Source organism: Sinocyclocheilus grahami, unplaced genomic scaffold (genome assembly GCF_001515645.1).
Source record: "Sinocyclocheilus grahami isolate Dianchi unplaced genomic scaffold, SAMN03320097.WGS_v1.1 scaffold17.1, whole genome shotgun sequence".
NCBI lineage: Eukaryota > Metazoa > Chordata > Actinopteri > Cypriniformes > Cyprinidae > Sinocyclocheilus > Sinocyclocheilus grahami.
The window spans coordinates 1764675-1788882 of record NW_015505196.1 but is presented as its reverse complement, the minus strand read 5'-3'; the positions used below and the strand labels follow the sequence as shown (position 1 = coordinate 1788882).

General features: G+C 35.9%; 2 protein-coding genes across 2 annotated transcripts in view; both read left to right on the top strand.

Moving 5' to 3' along the window:
- The window catches only part of glra3 (glycine receptor, alpha 3), a 31647-nt gene extending 20204 nt beyond the window's left edge, over window positions 1–11443 (top strand). Inside the window, exons 8-10 of the mRNA XM_016233820.1 lie at window positions 5602–5816; window positions 6271–6423; window positions 10041–11443. Of these exons, the coding sequence (XP_016089306.1) occupies window positions 5602–5816; window positions 6271–6423; window positions 10041–10316 (644 nt within the window). The 3' untranslated portion in view covers window positions 10317–11443. The remainder of the gene's footprint in view (window positions 1–5601; window positions 5817–6270; window positions 6424–10040) is intronic.
- Window positions 11444–12519: 1076 nt separating this feature from the next.
- Window positions 12520–21783, top strand: LOC107552502 (15-hydroxyprostaglandin dehydrogenase [NAD(+)]-like). Its single transcript, XM_016234402.1, has 7 exons — window positions 12520–12612; window positions 12816–12939; window positions 13540–13646; window positions 14119–14215; window positions 20159–20235; window positions 20471–20634; window positions 21227–21783. The coding sequence occupies exons 1-7, from the start codon at window positions 12520–12522 to the stop codon at window positions 21348–21350; spliced, it is 786 nt and encodes a 261-aa protein (XP_016089888.1). The 3' UTR covers window positions 21351–21783.
- The last annotated feature ends 2425 nt before the right edge of the window (window positions 21784–24208 follow it).

Genomic DNA, 24208 nt, shown 5'->3' with positions numbered 1-24208 from the left:
ATATATATATATATATATATATATATATATATATATATATATATATATATATATATATATAAAAGGATTCAACCATGTGACAGATGTAATATGTGATAATATGTGTCTTATGTGCTATGCAATTTAGAGCCATGAACTCACATGAAAATAATTATTATTATAAATGTCACTCATGTTGTTTTATTTTACTTACATCATGAGTATAAAGTCCAAAGCAATTACCATCTACTGAAGTCTAACCCATTTTCTTGTTTTGTTTTTTTCTCTCTTCATCTCTCCCTCTTTGGCAGTTACTGTTCAATTCTTTGTTGATCTTTCTTAATACACCTGCAATAAAGGCCACAGGTCCAAGCCTGCAAACAAACACTGTAGCAGAGCAACCTTTTAAAAAGGCTTCTGGAGAAGAAACCTTGGTAAACTGTTATGTTTATTGCTGTTCTATCAAACTTTTCAATCAAAGCAGATCAAATAACTAATGTAATCAGGGCTGACAAAATAGTTGATTTTCTCTCAAGTACAGTGGCTCTGTCTCTGGCTTCAATAGTGTCCAACAATATTTTTCATCAGGGGTGTAACACCTATTTCAGGCCCCCTTACTGAGTGAGTATTCCTTGGTGGAGAGAGCATAAGAGCAAGGATCCCTCAAGACAAAAAGCCACTCTAGTCTGCAAATGTATGTAGCAAAGAATACATTACTGTACTAATACTACAATTCATGCACTAATAAAAGGGTAGTTCACCACAGTATGATGCAAATAATTCAGGGTAGTAAATCTGCATTTTGTGAGATTACAACTGTAATATGATGCTGGCTCAGTTTGGTTTGTACTGTGGAGCTGAATAGTTCAATTTGATTGTTTGAATGCATTTTAGAGGTATTCATTCACACTGTCCAGCATACAATATGTCGATATCTTAGCATATTGGCCACAGGCATCTCTGCTTGATTGAAAACCACCATACCTCTGTTACATTTATATAGTAAGGAATCAATAATTCAATACTCAACATCTTTCAATTCACTGACAGACCACAGATTTGTCAGTCTGTCACATTATGAAAATATACTACACTGTTTTATATGCTGGTGTTACACATTGCAAAATAAGTCTGGGATCTGTTAGATAAGCAAGTAGAATAATGAATCTTATTACTCATACAACCAGCCCTCGATGACATTGAGGTTTTTATACCAAAGGGTACAGGGGCACAATAGATGTTAAAAATCGCATTATCCTTTAAACACTACAATGACATTTTACTTTCACCATCGGTTCATTAACACTTCTTTAAATGTGATCTCCCCTCTCTAGTGTGACAGGATGGACACAGGGCCTTCTGCATGATTGCTCACACATTTCCTCCTCTGCCACACAAGACTTCCTGCTCTGTCATGTAGTCTGCACACTCATACATTTGCTCAGAGCTCCCGCATCTTCTGTCAGTTGAGTCATGAAGGATGTGAAATAACCACATGGCACAGCTTTAGTGATGTCACAGTGGGTTTTCATCCCTGAGCTACTGCAGAACAAGCCCGTCAGTGAAAAGATGGAGGATCCTTTGGGTTTCCTAAGTATGTAAATTAAGCAGTGCACTAAAAATTAATCTCTGCCAAGCTCCAAAAATACGTTTTTTTGTTTGTTTGTTTTGGCAGGTACAAGTGGGCTATAATGTGGGTTCTTGCACACACTTTTGATGGAAAATTATGGCATATGACTGCAACATATCTAACTGATTTTTCTAACACTATTTGAAATCATTCACACAATTTAGCAAAACCTCATATATGTTAGCCAGCTTGATTAGGATATACAGTATGTAAATCAACAAGCAACAACATTCAATATATGACAGACATTCATGTGTTTAAGACATAAAAACACATCTATGATTAATGAACAATCTCTCTCACTACAGAAAAAAAGATTACCACTGTAAAACCAAATTGAGCTTGTTATTATGACTACTGCTTATAATATATATATATATATATATATATACAGTCAAGTGATTAATCGCGATTAATCACATCCAAAATAAAAGTTTTTGTTTACATAATATGTGTGTACTGTGCATATTCATTATGTATATATAAATACACACTCATACAGTATATATTTTGAAAATATTTACATGTATACAATTTATATTATATATACATATATTTAATATACAAATATAACATATTTTTCTTAAATATATACATGCATGTGTGTATATTTATATATACATAATAAATATACACAGTACACACACATATATTATGTAAACAAAAACCTTTATTTTGGATGCGATTAATCGCAATTAATCGCTTGACAGCACTAATATATTAGTGCTGTCAAAATTAGCGTGTTAACACAGGCGATTAATTTTTCCAGATTAATGGCATTAAAAATATTTAACGCAATTAACGCAGGGGTGGAGCTAGGGTTGACCACCCCACGCACAACTGCTGCTTCGGTCTCTTTTCTTGGCAAAAATTGCATTAATTTAGATGCAGAGCATCTTTACAACCACTTCAAACCGGAGACTTTTTAGACGTGCACTTCAACTTCATCTCAGCGCCAGGCGCTAGTCAAACAAGTGCAGAAACGGTACAGGTGACAAGGAGCTCCAGTAGAACATCAGTGAAATGCGGTCAGATGAGATGTTGTCAGGCCATATATCAGTCAAAACTAATTTTTCTGCCCTGTCAGCCATTCTACTGTACTCGTAGCGAATGCTCTTCAATTGCACGCACAAATACGGTGGCATGCGCTGTAGCCTGTGTCAGATCCACGTCACGTTCAGTAGCGGCAGCTCTTAAAGTAATAGCAGCCAAATAACCTAATAACCCAGCTGCTGTGATGTCTCTTCATCAAAGAACAAAAGAAAAAAGAATTTATCTATATTTAATTTAGAATTTAGTGTTTGATAGCTTTATTACATTTCTGTATATTTCTTCCTTGCTAAAGGGCACAGGTAAATATGACATTTATTATAATGTGTTTGTGTAAAGATTGTTTTAAGTTCACTTAAATTAGAAGTTTTAAAGTCTTATAAATGTTAAGATCGATAGCTCTCAATTATAATGTAATGTTAGTATATTCAATCGCGATTAATATCAGAAAATAATTTGAGATTAATTAGTTAATTGTTTTAATCGATTGACAGCACCAATATATATAAATCGGCTCAGAAAAAGGTAAATTAAATCCATTAGTCTACATGAGTATACATTCCACTGCAATATCCCAGGATGGTTTATTCTGCTGTGTTGTTTCCTGGGTCTGCAGCACATCCCACTTCTGTCCTGTGAATGCTAGGTGCTGTCAGGCTCCATAACACAGACTGTCTCCTGGTTTTTGTTCTTTTCCCTTTCCTCTTCCTCCTGTTGTTGTTTCTCTCACCTCTCTCACTTAGTCTCTCAGGGGTTTTATTCTCAGGTCACCTCAACTACAGTGTTGACAGCTCCAACCATCCAAACTCCCGAGGAGACTAGAAGTGTGTGTTTGCGTTACTGTGTGTGTTTGAGAGTGAGAAGGTTACATTCCAGAGGGAACATTTCTGCGTCAAACACACTCTTACACAACTCCTTAACAACTACTTGTTTAGGCACATATTAAATATTGCATGTATATGTAGTTTTAAGCAAACATTATGTGGCTCTAAATAAACTAACATTTATAGGCTTAGATATTTCATTCATTTATTGAGTTTAAGTGTATTTTTCCCCAAGTGTACTCCAGCTAGAGAGCAGGGCAGTGTGGAATATTACCAAGCAAAAATCTCCCAGGGACTTTGGAACAAAAGAGACAGAAATAATGAAAGCCATCTCCCTGCTTTTCAGGAAAGACGAGCCTCGCAGAAATTTGTTTTGAGACAGGAAAAGGCTCAGTAGCAGAGAACAAAAAAGACAGACTGCAGCTGAAAGCTCTCAGACCTTTTAAGTAGGTGCTCTCTACTTAACGTAACCGTCTGTAATGCCTCTTCACCAACCACACATGAAATAAATATCTACTTTTAAATGAGCACACTTTCTGTTGGAGACATTATGGTTTTGCAATGTCTGACCAATGCCATCCTTATTTACACATTATTACTAAAACAGGTATTTGTGATATTTGTGATATTTCACCTACATTTGAGTAACATTGTAACGTAACAAATAGGAAATGTATTGTTTTTATTCATGTCTAAAATATTAACATCACTGAATCAGCCTAAATACTTATGGCAACAAAGCTAATTTTTATGGATTCAATCAGGTAGAGAAAGCTTTTAAGGTAACAGTTGCAGGATACCACTTGTCACAGTGTTAATTTCTCCAAAAGGCCTTTATATTAAATAGCCTAAAATTTGAAAATGTTTAAAATTTATAATTTGCGATATTGAGATATACTTAAAGGCGCAATAGGATATCTTGGAAAATGCTAACTTTAGCCTGATAGCACTGAAAGCGAATGTCCCACCCTCCCTGCAATCGCCGTCCAAAGCCACGCCCCCTGAATGCATATAAGCTCACTCACAGACAACATTACTACAATAGGCTACATCAGCGGTTCCCAATTCCAGCCCATGTTCCGAAGTGAAATAAACTTCAACGTATTTCCCCCGCTCAGTGAGGAGGGAGCAATGAACACTGTGTAGGGATCATATCGATCGGAGGTAGGTAGGAAAGCTTATTAAAACGCTCGGACTGAGCGTTTTGATTGGACGAACATTTCTTGGTCCTACGCCTTCCACAGAATATATAAATACAGATGAATACATTTAGATCACTTAACTTAATGATTGCTATCGGGATGTGAAGAGACTTTCAACCAGCATAACAAAAAATGTTTCTGAAGACAATCACCTATTACACCTTTAACATATATACCCTTCAAATATTTTTTTAAACAAGGATGCCACTTTACAAGTGGAGCTGACATTCACGCACAAAGCGTTGGTATTGATCCCTAAAAATATAGGGGACTTTACCGGATTATAGGTGGATTTTTGCCATTATAGGCTGGTTTTTTTCACACACTGCGGCCACACAACTGTATTCAAACACTGTATAAAAGTGATTATTACCTTTAAGGTAACAGTTGCAGGTTACCACTTTTTACATTGTTAATTTCAAATAAAAGTTGTTCTTTTTATCTTTCTATTCATAAAATAGTCCTGAAAAAAACGTATCTTGGTTTTCACAAATATATTAAGCAGCACTGTTTTTAACATTGATAACAATAATAATAAATGTTTCTTGAGCAGTAAATCAGCACATTACAATGATTTCTGAAGGATCATGTGACACTGGCTGCTGAAGATTCAGCTTTGCCTTTTGCCATCACAGAAATAGATTACATTTTAAAATGTATTCAAGCAGAAAACAGTTGTTTTAATTTGTAAACAACAACACAATTAAACTTATTTTACTGTATTATTTTTATCAAATAAATGCAGTCTTGGTGAGCATAAGAGACTCATTATGAAAACATAAAAAAAAATCTTACTGAACTTTTGAACAGTAGTTGTGTATATTATTATAATTTTAGCATATAGCAAAGCATTAAAGCAAACAAAATAAAATAAAACTTTTTTATAAAACCCTCTGTCCACTTTTCTTTCTGCTAGGCAAGTTCACATGCATCGAGGTACGTTTTCACCTGGAAAGACAGATGGGCTACTACCTGATCCAGATGTACATTCCCAGCCTGCTCATCGTCATCCTGTCCTGGGTCTCCTTCTGGATCAACATGGATGCCGCTCCTGCCCGTGTTGCCCTGGGAATCACCACAGTGCTCACGATGACAACTCAGAGCTCTGGATCCAGGACATCCTTACCTAAGGTAAGAGTGCATACGGTATTAAAACAAGACCCTTATTCACATTTGTAACAAAGATGCTGAATCGCTGGTCAGTATAATGGTGTAAGTTCTATTAGCACTTCTACACATCTCTTTTTCTGCCATTCATTCTCAGTTATCATTTATTAATGCAGCTCAGAGTGAAATGTGCAAAGTGCATCCATGTGTGAAAGCTGGCATGCAGTGTGTATTGCATATTAAAAACTCATAAATGCTACATTGAGTTATGTAACACAATTAAACATTCCAGAAAAAAATTATTTTTTCACCTGGCAGAGAATTATCTATGATTCATAGCTGTGATAAGGACAATAGTCTGACGGATCCCTATGCTGTTCAATAATAAAATGACTGGGCTGTTGTTATGCAGGCTGGAATGAAAAGGCAAAGGCTAAGTATGTGAGATCGGATGTGTTTGTGTCTTTCTGCCGTGCAGGTGTCTTACGTGAAGGCAATTGATATCTGGATGGCTGTGTGCTTGTTATTTGTCTTTTCTGCCCTGTTGGAGTATGCTGCAGTCAACTTTGTTTCACGGCAACACAAAGAACTATTACGATTCCGACGGAAAGCCAGGAAGAAGTCTGGCAAGGTATGGACTGAAAAGTTTCGAAGCAAGTGTTTATATGAGTGCTGACGCACGCCGAGTGACGCAAGTAATTGAAGTGCTTTGGGAAAACAACATGACTGCAAACATGACTGCTTGTAGGTCTATCCACCTTATTTTTCAACACGGAAGTAAGCTATTTTCTGTCAATGTGCGAGACTTCTGGTTCATTAGCCGCTGTAGGGAAACAACGAGAAGAATAACAAAGTGCAGTATACGGTAAAACGGTTTGCACTACAAACCAGTGTGTTCATAATTAGGATAATACATTAAAATAATGGTAAGACACACCAGTGTGAAATATCAAGCTGCAAAACCAGGTATGTTGTACAGCTAAAAATAGCTGGAAGCAGGTGACACCGGAAGCAGACACATTAAATTTACAAATGGCCAAGCCCACTCTTACGGGAAGAACTTACATTTCAGACACAATAATGTTGTCATTAACTTTCTTTGTTCTTACTCTGTGAAAGAAAATAATTCCATTTAACGCCACAGTAGGACCGTTGCAACACCAAGTAAAACGCTGTTGTTGTTTGATTCTCTATTTTGAGCTAATCGATTCAATTAATGATTCAATGACTCACTCAGTCGCTTGTTTCGTTCCTGAATGAATCACCGTTTTTGAACGAACCGATTAAATACATTTTTCAATGATTCACTTATAAAGACAGCCACTTGTCGCCTCCTACTGGAGCAACGATGTAAACTACATTGTAAATTCATTGACAAATCCCAAAGAGCCGATTATCTAGAACGTGTCAACAAAGACTTGTTTGGAATCACATGTATTATTTAGGGTTTAAAGATTACAATTTCTTTAAAATGTCAGAAACAGACACATTCTTTGTCAAGTTCAATTAATGGCAATAACCACTCACTTCATGACAATTTACTTCATAAGCAGATAATCTGGGACACATTATCATATTATCACATTAACATATTTATTTACATTAAATATTATACAATCCAAATAGGACCACAGCAATAGACTACATATCTTCTCAAAACATTGTGATAGGGTAAAAATGAAATATTATTTCTAATATGTAGGCTAAATAATATATAATATCATATAATAAAAATAAAGCAAATTAAATATTCTAACACTTTTAAAAGAGAAAACGGTCACACAAATTTAATTGGTCAGTAGGCCTATCACTTCTGAAGAGAACCCAATAGCATTCACAGCACTAAAACAAAAAGTACATTTGGAAATCCTAAGGGAAGAAGTTTACCCCTTGAGGGAAACTGTCACTTGACAGTAAGTGAAGCAGATGATTGGGATACTGACAGAGTTTCTGCGCCTTTTCGACTCTGCTCAGATAAATTCTAAACACACAGTTTAATGGATTGAATGTGCATGTTTTGGCAGGCATGTTCAGTTGATGTGATGCTAGGAGTAATGATGTTAAGTTTGAAAAACATGTAAGGTTGGAAATGAACACTGGTTTATCATTTGATTATGTTGTTATATGGCTATTAATATGTGGTTGATTATATAACACAGTAAAATGTAGTCATTTGCATCTATCAGTTGAAATAATCAACTAGAGTCATTTACACTGGAATCACACAACCCACTACACTGTTAGGCCTACACATATACAACACTGCCTTCTAGAGGACAGAAGTATTCAGTGCATCCTTATGGCATAGCTAGCAACTAACCAAACATATTTCATGGCATTATTTCAAGGCAGAAGAAGCCTGTTAAACAGTACAAAGGCCAGACTGATATTTAGGTATGTTTATATACATAATATTGCACGTGGCCAGGGATGTTGTTTCCCCTGGCACTGTGGAGCTGGAATATTACTGACTTCATGATATGAAGCTTAGCCAATGGAATATTCTGACAGTTTTCAGAGAGAAAAAGGTGCATTAAGTTCAAAGGACATTGTAAAATGCATGGGCAAGCAGTTTAGGCACAGCCACAATATTGGTTGCTGCATTCTGAGATGAAAACACTTGATTTCAGAATAATAGGCCTACACATTTGTTTTTATGGATTTTCATTTCTTTTACATGCCCATACTATTATTTTTGAATGCCACTTATTGGTTAATATTTATTTATTTATTTACATTGCATGATATCCTGCATGTGGAGAGCCATTATATTTTATTAGTTTGCATGCTTTGTGTTTCCTTCTCTCTTCGATCCCCCTGCTGTGCTGAAAGCCTTTCGATCAAACATTTGATGAGGAGCTTACCGAGTCATTGCGTCGTATCAATGGCCTACGCAGTGCCGAGCCAGTTTACGGATCAATGGGCCAACTCGACGAATCCAATGACAGGGTAAAGAGAGAGCACAGCACTTCATCTCTGTCCATGCCTTTGACCGATGAGTTCATTATACAGTCACTCAACTTCCCTATCATGTGTCCATGTTCATTCAGGTTCAGCCCTCATGAAACAGTATGTCACATTATTTTAACATTCAGATAAGTAGTGATCATAATGTCAATATTAAAACATCCATTTGAGTATTTTATGAATCATATGATTATGGATTCATATGATATAAGTGTTATATGATTGTTTCCATTTTTAGAACCTTACTTTTTACAGTAAGCCTCAATTTATAATAAAATAACTTTTATGGAAGTAAATGTCTACATACTAATACATTTAGGTTAATAAATTTAACATACGCATGGGGGGAAGTGCTATACAGCAAATCAGCAAATCAAAATATGCTGCAAAAATATAGAAAGATGGTAAGACTTTAGTATAGGGACCAATTCTCACTATTAACTAGCTGCTTATTTGCATGCTTATTATTAACATATTGGCTCTTTATTAGTATTTATAAAGTACATATTCTGTATGACCTTAATCTACATCCCTAATCCTACCCAATGCCTAAATCTTTCTAACTTCTAAATCTTACTAACTATTAATAAGCAGCAAATTAGGAGTTTATTGAGGCAAAGGTTGTAGTTAATGGTTTGTTAATAACGAGAATTGGACCTTAAAATAAAGTGTGAGCAGAAAGATTTCAACACTGAAGACTGGAATAATGGCTGCTAAAAATTCAGCATGGCTAACACAGGAATACATTACATTTTATGATATATTCAAATAGAAAACAGTTATTTTAAATTGTAATATTATTTCACAATATTACTGTTTTTACTGTGTTGTTGATCGAATAAATGCAGTCTTGGTGAGCATAAGAGACTTGTGTTTTAAAGCATGTGTTTTATGGGTTTAATTTCAAGTTCTACCAAAACAATTTTCCTTTTTCCACCAAAGTCTTCTATATTTGTCTGAAATCATCGTGGACAACAGAAGAAAATGCGAATTATCTTTGCAAATCAAGACTTTTTTTTATTTAAATGTATTTTTGTACATTTTACTTTGACTGAGGTTTAACATTTGCTGGCTAGCAATGCAATAGTAAGGGAGAAACTCCCCATAAATCATTTAAAATGTTAGGGACATTATAAAAACTAAGTGCTAATACTGTCATTTATTGTTCACATTATTATCTTATATCACAGAATTTCCTAAAAGGGAAGCAACAGGTTCAGTGAATGTAGGAGTGCTAGAGTCTTGATTGCTTCTCTTTCTGTATCCTATCCTTTTTCTAAGGAGGAGGATGTGCAGGAGAGCCGGTTGAGCTTCACGCCCAATGCAGGGAAAGACGGAGCCGTGCCCAAAGCTGCTAATAATGCGGCCACAACACCCTCTGACCCAACCCTTACTGCCGGCAAGAGTCATGAGGAGATGAGGAAACTCTTCATCGACCGAGCCAAGAAGATCGACACTGTGTCCCGTGCCGGATTCCCACTGGCCTTCCTGTTTTTCAATATTTTCTATTGGGTCCTTTACAAAATCCTACGTCACGAGGACGTGCACAAGCCATAGATGGAACATGGCGTGTTGCACCTTGGGAGGTACGGTTGTAACACAGCAAAGCTGCATCAATGAACTCTGATGTTTCCTGCCAAGATCTATGCTAAAATGACTATGAAAAACTGTGATGTCAAGGACCGGTGGTTAATTTCAATAGTTTGTTTGTGTTATACACCCATACGAAGACACTGCACTCACTATGCAATGGATAGGTATCCGTAGGGCCTCTGACACACCTGTCCCACAACAAAAGTGGTCAGCACTTCTACACACCTGTTTAACACAGAAACACAGTCCAATAGTGACTACAGCCCCTCGTAGTGACATATGCGTGTCTTGCACTGGTTTTGTCGACTCTGTTGTCTTACAGCTTTATTGCCAATGTTCTGTGTTGTATTTTTGATATACATCTATTGAAAAATGGCAAGAGTGCAAGAGCAGAAATGTATATTATACAGATATCCAAACACAAACTACTAATATTGATTATTTTATAAGGAAGAGTTACCTAGTTTTTATTAGCAGTAATGTGTCCCCGAACATTTTGTCCCAACCTGATTGTTGACCAGCTCTAGAAACCAGCATCCAGGCCAAAAACATTCTGAGCTAAATCTCAAGAATGACCCTGAACCAGCAAAGAAGACAATTGTGTTTACAGCCAACTATATGAACACCTTAACATTAACTGCTTCAAGGAAACACATTTTGAAAACTTTAATGGGTAGCGTACTGTCAGTACCCATTAAGAAATTGAAACCATCCTTCAAGTTTTTCCTCAAACAAAAGCCGTATTGTTCGAAAACCATTGCTCACTTCAAACTAATGATGCCACGGCAATATAATGCGGCTGGGAGTGAATAATGTCACACATGTGTTGCAAATTCATGGATGGAGAAATAAATTCAAGGAGGGCTTGTTAGGATAATGTTGCAGTCAATGAGTTTTCTGAGACAAGTCCTCAGTCAAAAAAATGTAATGCGAAAAAAATGTAAATGAGATTCATTATTATGAACATAATTAGAGTGGTTTTAAACTAATCTGACTGCATGTATGGTGATTGTATAACTATGAATTCTGAATAGACATTATTAAATTATACTAAAAGAGAATTATATTTAATTCTGCCTCTGAAGATATCCCTAAGGTATTGCAAATATATTTAAAAACATGTCATGGGAAAATGTGTACTTGGAATTGGTATTTATCAATGTTATCAATATTTATATTGTCGAAATTAAGAATTATCTGTTCACTTATAAACACTGTTCAAATACTGGGACCAGACCTTCTTAGACCTTTTTTTTGTCCCTTGTCTGGGTGAAATGTCTTTTCTTTTCAAAAGTATCTGCTGAAAAACTGTGCCATACAAATGATCAAAGCATATCTAGTCTCACACATTCCTAAGAGTAAATAGAGCAGTGCTGCTGTGTTTTGAACACTATCTGACATCAGCATTTGGCACATTATGTGAAGTTTATTTCTTCATCATGGAAAGGACACAAGAAGTTCATGGACATTTACAGTATAATGCAAGAGCATTTGTAATTTCTTTTGTACAAACATTATTAAATGTTATGCATGAACTCAAGTATGTTATACTTCATTTTCAGTGTGAATTGGACCAGCAGTCAATGTTCTCGCTGCTATTATAAGAGGTGAGGCGCGTATGTTCTTCTGTGTACATCTGTAAATACTTCTGGCCACTTTTAGACTACTTTACAGTGTCCGTGTTACACAAGTATATATAGCTAACGGAACAGTTATAACACTAACGAAATGTATTACAATTTTGCAACACAAAATACGTTTGTGTTTATTTTAAATTAGGCTGTCAGTAAATAGGCTGCGTTAACATAAACGCTGTAATGTAAAGCGTAAAGTTCTTTTCATATGTTTACTGAAGAGCCCTCTGAGAAAGACTGAAAAAATAAAGATGTTTATAAAAGCATCCGTTGTCTCTTGTTCATTTAGGTGCGTTCATTTTACTCACTCCACGTGTGTGTACTTGTACACTGTTCGACTGCCGCCGAGGGCACTAAAGAACGAACGCGCGGAGCGCTCACAAAATTGTTAGTAATCATCTCTTTGGTGTAAATGTCAGTTTGTAAAACGACACTTGGCCGTCTGTGTTTACTGTAGTAATACTTATCTACACGCCCCCTTCTGACTGTACACCTACATAAAGCATTGCGCGGTGCGCTCGGCGGTGAGCAGCATGAGTGTCCACGGGAAAGTGGCTCTGGTCACCGGCGGCGCGCAAGGCATCGGAAGAGCCGGGGTGGAACATCTCCTGGAGAACGGGGCGAAGGTTTCGCTTTGCCAAATTTCTTTTTATAATGGACTTCGCGGATTAATCCAATTAACTGTTGGGAAAACTTGTGCAAAACGTCTTTATAACTAGTTCAGTTGCCTGTTTGGGGCGATGATCTTTTATTTCATCATGCATCGTTGCGTCTTCATTTAATTATTTGTTTTAGCATTACGTTATTAATGTACTTTTTGAAAATTCAGGTTGCACTGGTAGACCTGAACCAATCTGTGGGAGAAGAATGTAAAAGTGATCTAGATGGCCAGTTTGGAGAGGATAACTGTATTTTTATCCAATGTGACGTGACTGACGCGGGAAAACTTAGAGGTACAACTTTCTTTTACTTATCCTTTTTGTTAGGAAATGTATAATATCTGTCTAGTTTGGCACAGTTTGAAATAGATTTCTTAGAACGAAACAATTATCCACTTTATATTGCGCACCTGTATGTACAGCGCATCTTATTCCTAAACAATGTCTCATTGTTTGGGAAGTGAATTAGGTCATACTAGACATTCATGGGCCCTCAGGTCATCACTGAGGAATGTTACTGTTTTTTGTGTGTGTGTGTGTGTGAAGTTTTAACACTAAATGTGTAGCCTTTTGTTAGGCTGCTTTATTTCTTCAAGACAAGAGTTTATGGGTCGGTGGTGAAGGGATTGTTCATTCCTGTTAAACTTGTTTCTAAAGACACACTTACCTAAGAGTTTAATTAAATGTTTCTTTGTGGAATGCTGCAGCTGCAAGTCAGGTGAAGGCACATGCAGACGGACACTGGCTGTGTTTCAAAACCTAGTGAACTGACTAGCAGGACTGCTCATTTGGTTTGAATGCACAGCCACTTTGTACTGCTGTCAAAAGTAGCACTATTAAAACATTGCTATTTCTTATTATAAATGAAAACCCTGCTGGGTTTTCTTTCATTAGATGCCTTTCAAAACACAGTAGAGAAGTTTGGTCGGTTGGATATCGTCATCAATAATGCTGGAATCAACAATGAGAAGAACTGGGAAAAGACCATTGAAGTAAATTTGGTGAGTTAAAAATCATTATGCTTGAAATCCAACCTGTAAGAGACAGAGAAAAAAAAATGGATAGGTCATGCCAAACTCTTGCATTTAAACTTAACCTCATATCATTGGACACATGCTAAGAGTGGACGACGTTTGGTGCTTTAGGGCACAACATTCAACCACACTTCAGGATAGGAGTTACAAATTCACTAAAAATACTCCACCCCCTGCCTCCAGTCCAAAAGATTTCACAATAGTACATGAAGTAGAAGGAACACCATTATATGGCACTTGTAGGCCTACATATGTGCTGTATGAAATAATTTAGATCTTTTAAATCAATCATGCTCTGCAGAGTGATTTCATAATGGACATAATGCAGTATAATAATGTGTTTGTTCATAATAGCCAGTCAATGTCAACAATCTCACTCTCATAGAAAACATCTGTTCACTGTGTGCTAGCAGTTTTACACAACTGTTGTCTTCCTCAGACATCTGTCATACAGGGGACATATTTAGCACTAGAACACATGAGTAAAGAGTACGGAAAAGAAGGAGGGGTTATCATCAACGTTTCATCTATGGCAGGTAAGATACTGATAACTTTATCATGTGTCTTACATATGTGCATGTTTTGACAAAGTTAGCCTAAATGTTTTGTAGCCTGTAGAAAGTGTTGTTCTTAAGGTTACATAACAGTATTTTTTTGGTTATTAGCAAACTATAGAGTGAGTCAAATATTTGCTCACACTAAAGCAAACATATCTGACCCGGTTAATAGGGCTGCTGTTGTTTCTGTTGCCAAGGATCTGTACCTACTGTTGAAAAATGACACATGCACAATTATTATGCCAAAATGTCATACATTGCATAATAACTACTGTGCACTTACTTGATGATTGACTTGCTTGATGATTAAGATGCAAAAGAATTAGAACATTTTGCAAAATGGGTCATTTGGACACACCTTTTTTTCCTAAGAATGCAGTTTTAAATGAACTCAGAAGACCATAATGCAAATAATAATAGCAGTCTCACAGCAGCTTGCACAACATAGACTCTTTAACCTACAAAAGTGTCTGCTTTTAAAAATGCAGTTTTTGTTTTGTTGTAGCATGCCTGCATGCTATTGGTCAAACTTTTAAGTCAATACCTTGAAAAAGTCAAGTCAAGAAGACAATAGCAAAGCAAAGCCAAAACCCAGACATTTGTGGCAATTTAGAAAGCTAGGACAAGAAAGGATGAGATTTGTTCACCCTATACCATACTTTCATATTTTAAAACCGTATCTTCCTCTTCCTCTGTGACTTCTCAAACAATAGCCCAGCAAAGCCAGGTTCCCACTGAAAAATATCACCAGCTTTATACTTAAGTACCCCAAAAGATGCCAAGAAATCCCTGGAATCATAAATCAGCAGCAAAACTATTATCAGCTTATCCATCTGTCATCAAATACCTGTGTTTTGGTGCCACTGAGCAATTGAGACATAGATAAACTGATTCTGGGCACTGTTTTGAAGATATGAATATTATTTTGTGTATACACACACACACACACACACACACACACACACACACACAGGTGCATCTCAATAAATATATATATATGTGTGTGTGTGTGTGTGTTTGTGTGTGTGTGCACACAGTCTAGATGATGAATTGTGCCTGGCTGACTGTGAACTTGTTATAACCCCCCAACACACTCCAGCCAGGTTTTTAGACTTGGATTTGAAATAGCCTGTTCTTTCCCAACTAAGATGGGAATATCTCATATATAGAGATGGGATAAAGGATGGTTTATTTCCCTCACTGTCTCTCAGGTTTCTTTAACTAATGTAACACAGGTAATTGCCCCTCTTTGTGATTGGAACAACTCTCACTTTGTGACTACATTAATGGAATTTAGTTTCTTGTACTGTATCTGGAGATTGATTTGCTTGCATGTCTTTGCTTGCATGATTTGTCTTTTTCTTGCATTGCCCTCTCCTCTAAAGCTGGAAGCTTGATATTGTGTTTGATTAACCATGCACACAGTACATTGCATTAATTACCAGAAGAAAAAAAAACATTAAAGCAATGGTTCACCTAAAATGAAAATGTGCTGAAATGTACTCACCCTCAGGCCATCCAATATGTAAATGAGTTTGTTTCTTCATCAGAACAGTTTTGGAGAAATTTAGGAATGTATCACTTGCTCACCAGTGGATCTTCTGCAGTGAATGGGTGCCGTCAGAACATTTAATACAGTTTAATGCAGTTTAAATATCTGATAAAAACAATAAGTAATAATCCACAAGTAATCCACACCACTCCAGTCCATCAGTTAATGTCTTGTGAATCAAAAAGTTGTGTGTTTATAATAAGCAAATCCATCAACACCTTTTTAACTTTGAAACGCTGCTTCTGACTAAAATACGAGTCCTCTATCCATAATATTGCTTTCTCCAGTAAAAACGTTGTCTTATCTAAATCAGGAGAGAAATATGCACAGATCAAAAGAAAAAAAAGTCCAGAACAGTTCTAGACAAATATGTCAGTGCATGTATTTTGATGTGAGAGGATAACAAAGGATGGACTTTTCCACTGGAAATATCTAAAAAACAATAAGTAATAATCCACAAGTAATCCACACCACTCCAGTCCATCAGTTAATGTCTTGTGAATCAAAAAGTTGTGTGTTTATAATAAGCAAATCCATCAACACCTTTTTAACTTTGAAACGCTGCTTCTGACTAAAATACGAGTCCTCTATCCATAATATTGCTTTCTCCAGTAAAAACGTTGTCTTATCTAAATCAGGAGAGAAATATGCACAGATCAAAAGAAAAAAAAGTCCAGAACAGTTCTAGACAAATATGTCAGTGCATGTATTTTGATGTGAGAGGATAACAAAGGATGGACTTTTCCACTGGAGGAAGCCTTATTATGGATTATGGAGTGATATTTTGGTCAGAAGCAATGGTTTAAAGTTAAATGTCTCAATGATCGATTTGTTTTTTGCAAACAAGTTTTGCTTTTCACTTCACAAGATGTTAATTGATGGACTGGAGTCATATGGATTACTGGATGATTATTATGATGTTTTTCTCAGCTGTTTGGACTCTCATTCTGACGGCACCCATTCACTGCAGAAGATTCATTAGTGAGCAAATGATGTAATGCTGAATTACTCAATCTGTTCTGATGAGCAAACTCGTCTACATCTTGGATGACCTGAAGGTGAGTACATTTAAATGTTTTAGTGAACTGTTCCTTTAAGACTAAGTTAAAATATGGGCCTGATTCAGTCCCCTTTACCTCTGACAGCACTGAATCAGTATTAATGATGAATATATAAAAATATTTACCAGAAACTTTAAAATAATTGAGAAACTAATTTCTTAATGACAATAACTATTTATTGTACCTGTACTTGTTTTCATTATTGCCGTGAGCAACTCTCATAAACTGTGGAAGAATGAACTAGGCTGCCCTGAGACAGGTGCTATAAATTAAACAGACCTCATGTAGCTAAAAATAGAACATTATAAATATAATCTAAATTATATAATCATAATTTGTCCACAAACTATTACACAGAACAGATACATAAAGCAGTCTACAAAAGTAGTCTTATGTCTAGAACCTAGTTTTTGAGCATATAGGGAGAAAGTTTGTGGATTTATGCAGAAATACCTAACCAGGCTGAATGGAAACATGTCTTTTTGGATGACCTCTATGTTTGGTTTAGTTTTTATGATGATCTTACCCCTTAATTAAAATGTTTACAGACAAGAATGCTTGATAACTCTCTTCAACATGTTAATACAGCCAGAAGGGGAAACAGAGCCTTCTTTTTTGCAAAAGTGGGTTATTCACTGCATGTGCATTAATGTTGTGCTTAGATTTGTTCATCCAGAACACACAAGAACTGTTTAATTGTAAATACTGTCTCAGCTGCCGTCCTTGGCTGCCTAGGTTTGATGCGGCTTGTAAATGTTGTTTATCATAACAAAGCCTGAAAGCTAAAGGAAACATTGTTCCATTTGACTTTTCCAATAACCTTCCACAAAAGATAAAGTATAAATTCAACACTGTATAGACACACACACGTATATATATATATACATACACATATACATATATATAATATACTGTATATGTATGTGTGTGTGTGTGTATATATATGCACAGGTGCATCTCAATAAATTAGAAGGTCATGGAAAAGTTAATTTATTTCAGTAATTCAACTCAAATTGTGAAACTTGTGTATTAAATAAATTCAATGCACACAGACTGAAGTCGTTTAAGTCTTTGGTTCTTTTAATTGTGATGATTTTGGCTCACATTTAACAAAAACCCACCAATTCACCATCTCAACAAATTAGAATACTTCATAAGATCAATAAAAAGTATGTTCATTTCCTTTTGCTTTAATTACTGCCTCAATTCGGTGTGGCATGGAGGTGATCAGTTTGTGGCACTGCTGAGGTGGTATGGAGGTAAGCCCAGGTTTCTTTGGCAGTGGCCTTCAGCTCTTCTGCATTTTTTGGTCTCTTGTTTCTCATTTTCCTCTTGGAAATACCCCATAGATTCTCTATGGGGTTCAGGTCTGGTGAGTTTGCTGGCCAGTCAAGCACACCAACACCATGGTCATTCAAATTCTTGAATTGATTTTGCTTGACAATCCTCATAAGGATTCATAAGGTTAAGGTTCACATAAGGTTCACTCGGTTGGTTGTGCATCTTTTTCTTCCACACTTTTTCCTTCCACTCAACTTTCTGTTAACATGCTTGGATACAGCACTCTGTGAACAGCCAGCTTCTTTGGCAATGAATGTTTGTGGCTTACCCTCCTTGTGAAGGGTGTCAATGATTGTCTTCTGGACAACTGTCAGATCAGCAGTCTTCCCCATGATTGTGTAGCCTAGTGAACCAAACTGAGAGACCATTTTGAAGGCTCAGGAAACCTTTGCAGGTGTTTTGAGTTGATTAGCTGATTGGCATGTCACCATATTCTAATTTGTTGAGATAGTGAATTGGTGGGTTTTTGTTAAATGTGAGCCAAAATCATCACAATTAAAAGAACCAAAGACTTAAACTCCTTCAGTCTGTGTGCATTGAATTTATTTAATACACGAGTTTCACAATTTGAGTTGAATTACTGAAATAAATTAACTTTTCCACGACATTCTAATTTATTGAGATGCACCTGTATAATATATATATATATATATATTAGTGCTGTCAAACGATTAATCGCATCCAAACATAAAAGTTTGTTTACATAATATAATGTATGTATGTGTGCTGTCTGTTTATTATGTATATACAGTATAACTACACACACATGCATGTATATATATCAGAAAAATATGCTGTTTATATATTAAATATATTTATTTATAATATAAATTATATGAATTTAAATATAGACATGTAAATATTTTCAAAATATATACTGTATGTGTGCATATTTATATATACATAATAAATATACACAGAACACATTATGCAAACAAAAAAAAATGTATTTTGTATGTGATTAATCGTGGTTAATTGTTTGACAGCACTAACATATATATATATATATATATAATTATTTTTATTTTTTTTACGAGACAATAGGGGAAAATGCAGATGATTTCCACAGAAAGTTGTATTTTTATATAGGTCCATATAGCACCAAACTGCCCTATAAAGTTTAAAGCATTAGTTTAGGAAATTGTTATCAGCTCTTTGTTTCCAAAGAGCTGTTTCACTTTAAACAGACTCAAGAGCCATTAGGATTTTCATGTGTGAATTAAAAAAAGAAATCCTCAGCCTTGGAAGATCCAGAGATTTTCCATGACGAAGGTATTGGAAATCATTCACAGGCTTTGTTTTGCTACAGTCTCAATAAGATGAAAACCTTGCCCCTTCAAATAACAGACTCTAATATCACAGCCCTGGTTACAAAACCCTTCAGTCAGTCAACTGGAATAATAAAGTCATGAACTAATATTGTTCCAAAATGTTTCAAACCTGACTTTTCTTTCATCTGTGGAACAAAAAAATTAGATATTCTGCAGATTGTTCATGCAGCTCTTTTCCATACAATGCCATAGTGATCGTATCTGTTTAAAAAAAATGTCTGATACAAGGAACACATTGAAATTTTAGTCGTTATTCCCTAATAATCTTCTCCTTCAGTGAGCTGTAACTTGAGAACTGTTGAGTGAAGGAGGAGAACAGATTTGTGGACTGAAAAAGAAAAAAAAACAATCCAAAGAAATAATTCATTCACTGATCTGCTTCTCGAGGTCAATTCACTGACTCAATGATTTGGTTTCTGAAATTTGGCCCGCTTCTCTCACAAATCTACCGCATGGTTTCAGAATGCTATGGTGCATTTTTGGAGCTTAAAAGACTAGTCAAAAATGGTCATACTCTAAAGTGCCTTTAAAAAAAATTGCATTTTACATTCTAGTGGAAAAAAAATATGGTATACAAATTTACATATGACATTTTTTATTTTATTTTTTAATTAGTATTTGTTTTGTTTCCTCCTAGCATTTCTCCATTCTCCTCACCAGCCAGTATACACAGCGACAAAGCATGGGGTGATTGGATTTTCAAGAGCCATTGCAGTGAGTACATCAATCCTGTCTCACCAGTTTACCATGAGCAAAGTTTACCAGAACCATATGTAAATCTGTTCACTAAAATATGGTACATTCCAGCACAGCCCAGCTTTTTCCCTCCAAGAGAGTAGTTGTGTTTGCTCACAGATAGGATCTCTCACCCCTGTGTGTTGACACATTCTTTGCGCTGTGTGTGTGTAATTTAGGCTGACCGTGTTTGGACACGTTTTGTTGTCGGCAGGACGCATCTGAACAGGGCAGTTATGGAGTGAGGATCAACACACTGTGCCCAGCCTTCGTGGACACCCAACTCCTTCGCACTGTGGAGCATGAGGAAACAATGGGCAAGTTTGTCAAGTACAAAGATGAATTCAAGCAACGGATGGACAAGTATGGCGTTCTCAAGTAAGCAGAGTTCTGTTAAACTACCTGTTTCTTCTGTATTACATTGTCTTAGTAGTTTAGCTTTGTTTGTTATATTCAGTCCATTGAATAAACAGTTTGCTAGGGCAGAGACCAACAGTGTTTTTTAGATAATGGCAAAAATCTGTTTCCAGTACAGACCTTTACCGCTGCAAGGAAATAATCAGTGGATGAACTGCTTGTAAACCTTTAAACTTGCCTTTACTGGAAGATCTAGACATTCATTTTGCACCACCCATTGATTAAAGGTGGATTAAACCGTATGTTTTGCTTGCAAAATTTTTGGCGTGCACTTAAAATTGAATCAAAATCAACCTCCTCCACCCCAACAAATCTTTTTTACTGACACTTTTTTCATGCCTCGCACTATTCTTTTAGTGTTGGTGGAGTATCTGAAATTTAAATTTTTTCCCCAATAAAACATGTTATGTCTTCCTCAAACACTCTGTAGACACATGAGGGATGAGTTATTTGAAGTTAAAGAATGTCAACAAGAACATAGAAAAGATAAGTTTGAGGCTAGATGACAAAAATGTGAAATGTGATTTTGTTGTGCCTGTGTTTATATCTATAGACCATCTCTGATTGCCGAAGGAATGCTGCGAATGGTAACAGATGAAAGCCTAAACGGAGCCGTGATGAAGATCACCTGTTCTAAAGGCATTCACTTCCACACCTATGAACCTCTTTCAGCTTGAGAGTGATGCCTTCATCAAACATGTTTGCCTTTTTTCTCTTCTCTCCATTCCTCATCAGAACATTTATTTTATCGAAGTCCAGTGCAGACACCTCAAACAGCTAGTTGAATGACACAAACCTATGGCGCATTTAAGAAATAAAAAGGGACAGTATAGATTTTCCTGTCTATCATTTGAGTTTTGAAAACCAAAAAGGACTGCATACTGGCATTCGGGCCTCTTTCTAAACTGGTTTAATTTTTTTGTAACGCCTTGAACATTAATTTGTATGCAACTGCTTTACTGTGAGTAATTGGTTGTTAGAATTTATTAATTTATTAATAATTCAATGATTCTTTTCATGTCAATTGTACCTCAATATCGCAAACCAATGATTCTTATAATTTTTGTATATTTTTTTGTATAATATTTTAGATATATGGATATCTTTGTGGCAAAGAGAGTATCTTATGTATAAATCAGACAAACTTCTGAAAATACAAAGAAAATGTTTTCTATATTTTCTAGCTTATTGGTTTATTCTACTTTTAGTTTCCTACTTTGCTTGTTGCAGCTAAATGTGTATAGCATAGGCTGTTTTATACCCAAAACTAATCCAAAATCTGTAGTCTTGCAGATTTTGAGACCAGGCTGCTATATACAATGTTCCTGTCTACATTAAAAGACGCACTGTTCTGGAATGCAAATCCAGAAACAAGTGTCACCTGGCAGCTGTGTTTACATCAATGCAGTTGCACTGCAAACTAGCTTACATCTTTTGTCTTGTTTCCAGCCAAAATTTCTAAAAATTCTTAAATCAAGAAGGATTTCCTAGACAAGTAAAAATTGTCTTGTTTTCAGAAAAAACAAGTCAAATTCAAGTGAGTTTTTGCTTGAAACAAGCAAAATAATCTGCCAATGGGGTAAGAAAAATAATCTTGTTTTCTGTTTGAAACAAGATTATTTTTCTTACCCCATTGGCTGGAAACAAGACAAAAGATCTAAGCTAGAAAAGCATTTTTTGCAGTGTGTAATGTCCAGGAATCTGCACAATTGCCTGCACTTACCACATTACCAGAAATGGATAACTCCTGTGCTTTCACATTTTAGTTACATAGGTAAAGTCTTTCCATTTCCAGCAGTGTGGTTTCAATCTAACAAGTTATTTTGCTAAATACATACTAAGAATAAATGTTTTTTTCATGAACTGACGTAAATGCATCCTAAGTGAAAATATATCAGTTGCAAATGGTTCAGTAATATTACTTATTGTGACATGGCACACATCATCTTGGTCAATCAAAACATGGCATATCGGTTTTAAAAACGTTCATCAGTACAATCACAAAGGCTACACTAAAGTCTAGTTCTAAACTATACAAATACTCTAGTTGGGTTATAGAGGTTCAATTTGACAATAACAGTTCTCAGAGTAGCCAGAATTTCACTTTTTACACTGACTTTACAAAATTCCTTTGATGAAACGTCACAGGGATGTGACTCTGCTTTGATATGACAGCAGACAAAGATATGCACGTCTATGAGGGCTGGGAGGGAGTCTGTTTGATAGTCAGAGCTTTATATCTACATATGAAGAATTGCTGAAGGAAGGCTATGCTTCTATATTATACAAATATTTCCTCATTCAATTCTTGCAAAAGCAACAACTGAACCACAAATGTGTTATCATATCACTTTTAAAGTAACACGGTTGCAGTATGCAATAGTTCTGGCAATGCAAAACACAAAAAAAGCACAACTTTTATACCACTTGTTAATCTTAAAACGTTAATTTCTATGTATACCGTAACACAGTTATCATAAGTTATATATACATGTTCATTCATGATACCTATTATAATAATTAATGTAAACATAAATTAGCATCTCTGCAAACTTGTTGTATACATAGGCTGCTGGTCTTCTCAACAAGGGAAACAGGCAGAGAAAACACTGACACACTTTTATCAGTAACTGAAGTGAGAGGAGACCAGATGAGCCAGGTCATTAAGGTCACACAAAAGGCCCTGAGAAAGCTTGGGTGGGGTTTGAGTACAGGTTAAACAGATGAGAAAGCTTTGTTAATCACTAGTAGTACCTCAGCTGAAAGATATGCAGCTCGCTTAGCTCATTGTAGGCAGGAAGTTGTGACATGAAATGAAGAGTGTGTTGAAGGACATGCCTCGCTGTTTATCAAAAATTATTTCATGACGAGGCAATATATGCTTATTGGAATTGGCTGTTGATTCAGAGGCTGTTTTTGCATGCATGTGGTGGTAGTTCAACTTAATTAACCGAAATAATTTCTGGTCAGTTACAGCTGTTAAAAAAGAATAATAATGAATGCTCATAAAAAAATGCTCTACTCAAAAACATTTTGAAAAGTATTCTTTGTTAGTTTGTACAGCTTCGTATTGTCTATCACACTAAAATTGATTCAATTACAATGTTCTATTGTTTTCTACATGTGTCTTCAGATATTATTTTACTTTCCCCCCAGGAAAAAACACTTTATATTAGCATGCACTGCTTACACAGTGAATACACACACATGTAAGACAGCTCATTATAGTGCCTGCAGAGCTTTCACTGGTATTTTTGCCCAAAGCCTTGGTCATTTCCTGACCCTTGTGCATATAACTCATGTTCACTATGGCAATCAATGTACAATCAAACAGACTTGCTAGAAAGCAACAGAAATATTCTTCCACTGGAGTGTTTTGGAACTCCTCCATGAGTAATAGTTCTGAGAAAGGAGAGAGGTTGAGTGCTTCCTTGTGTCTCTGGCAGTTTGTGTGTGATCTCTGCAAATGTTCAGCTTTTGGTCACAAATGCAATACTTCAAGAAGAAGACCAGCAGATTTAACATGCATTTGGTC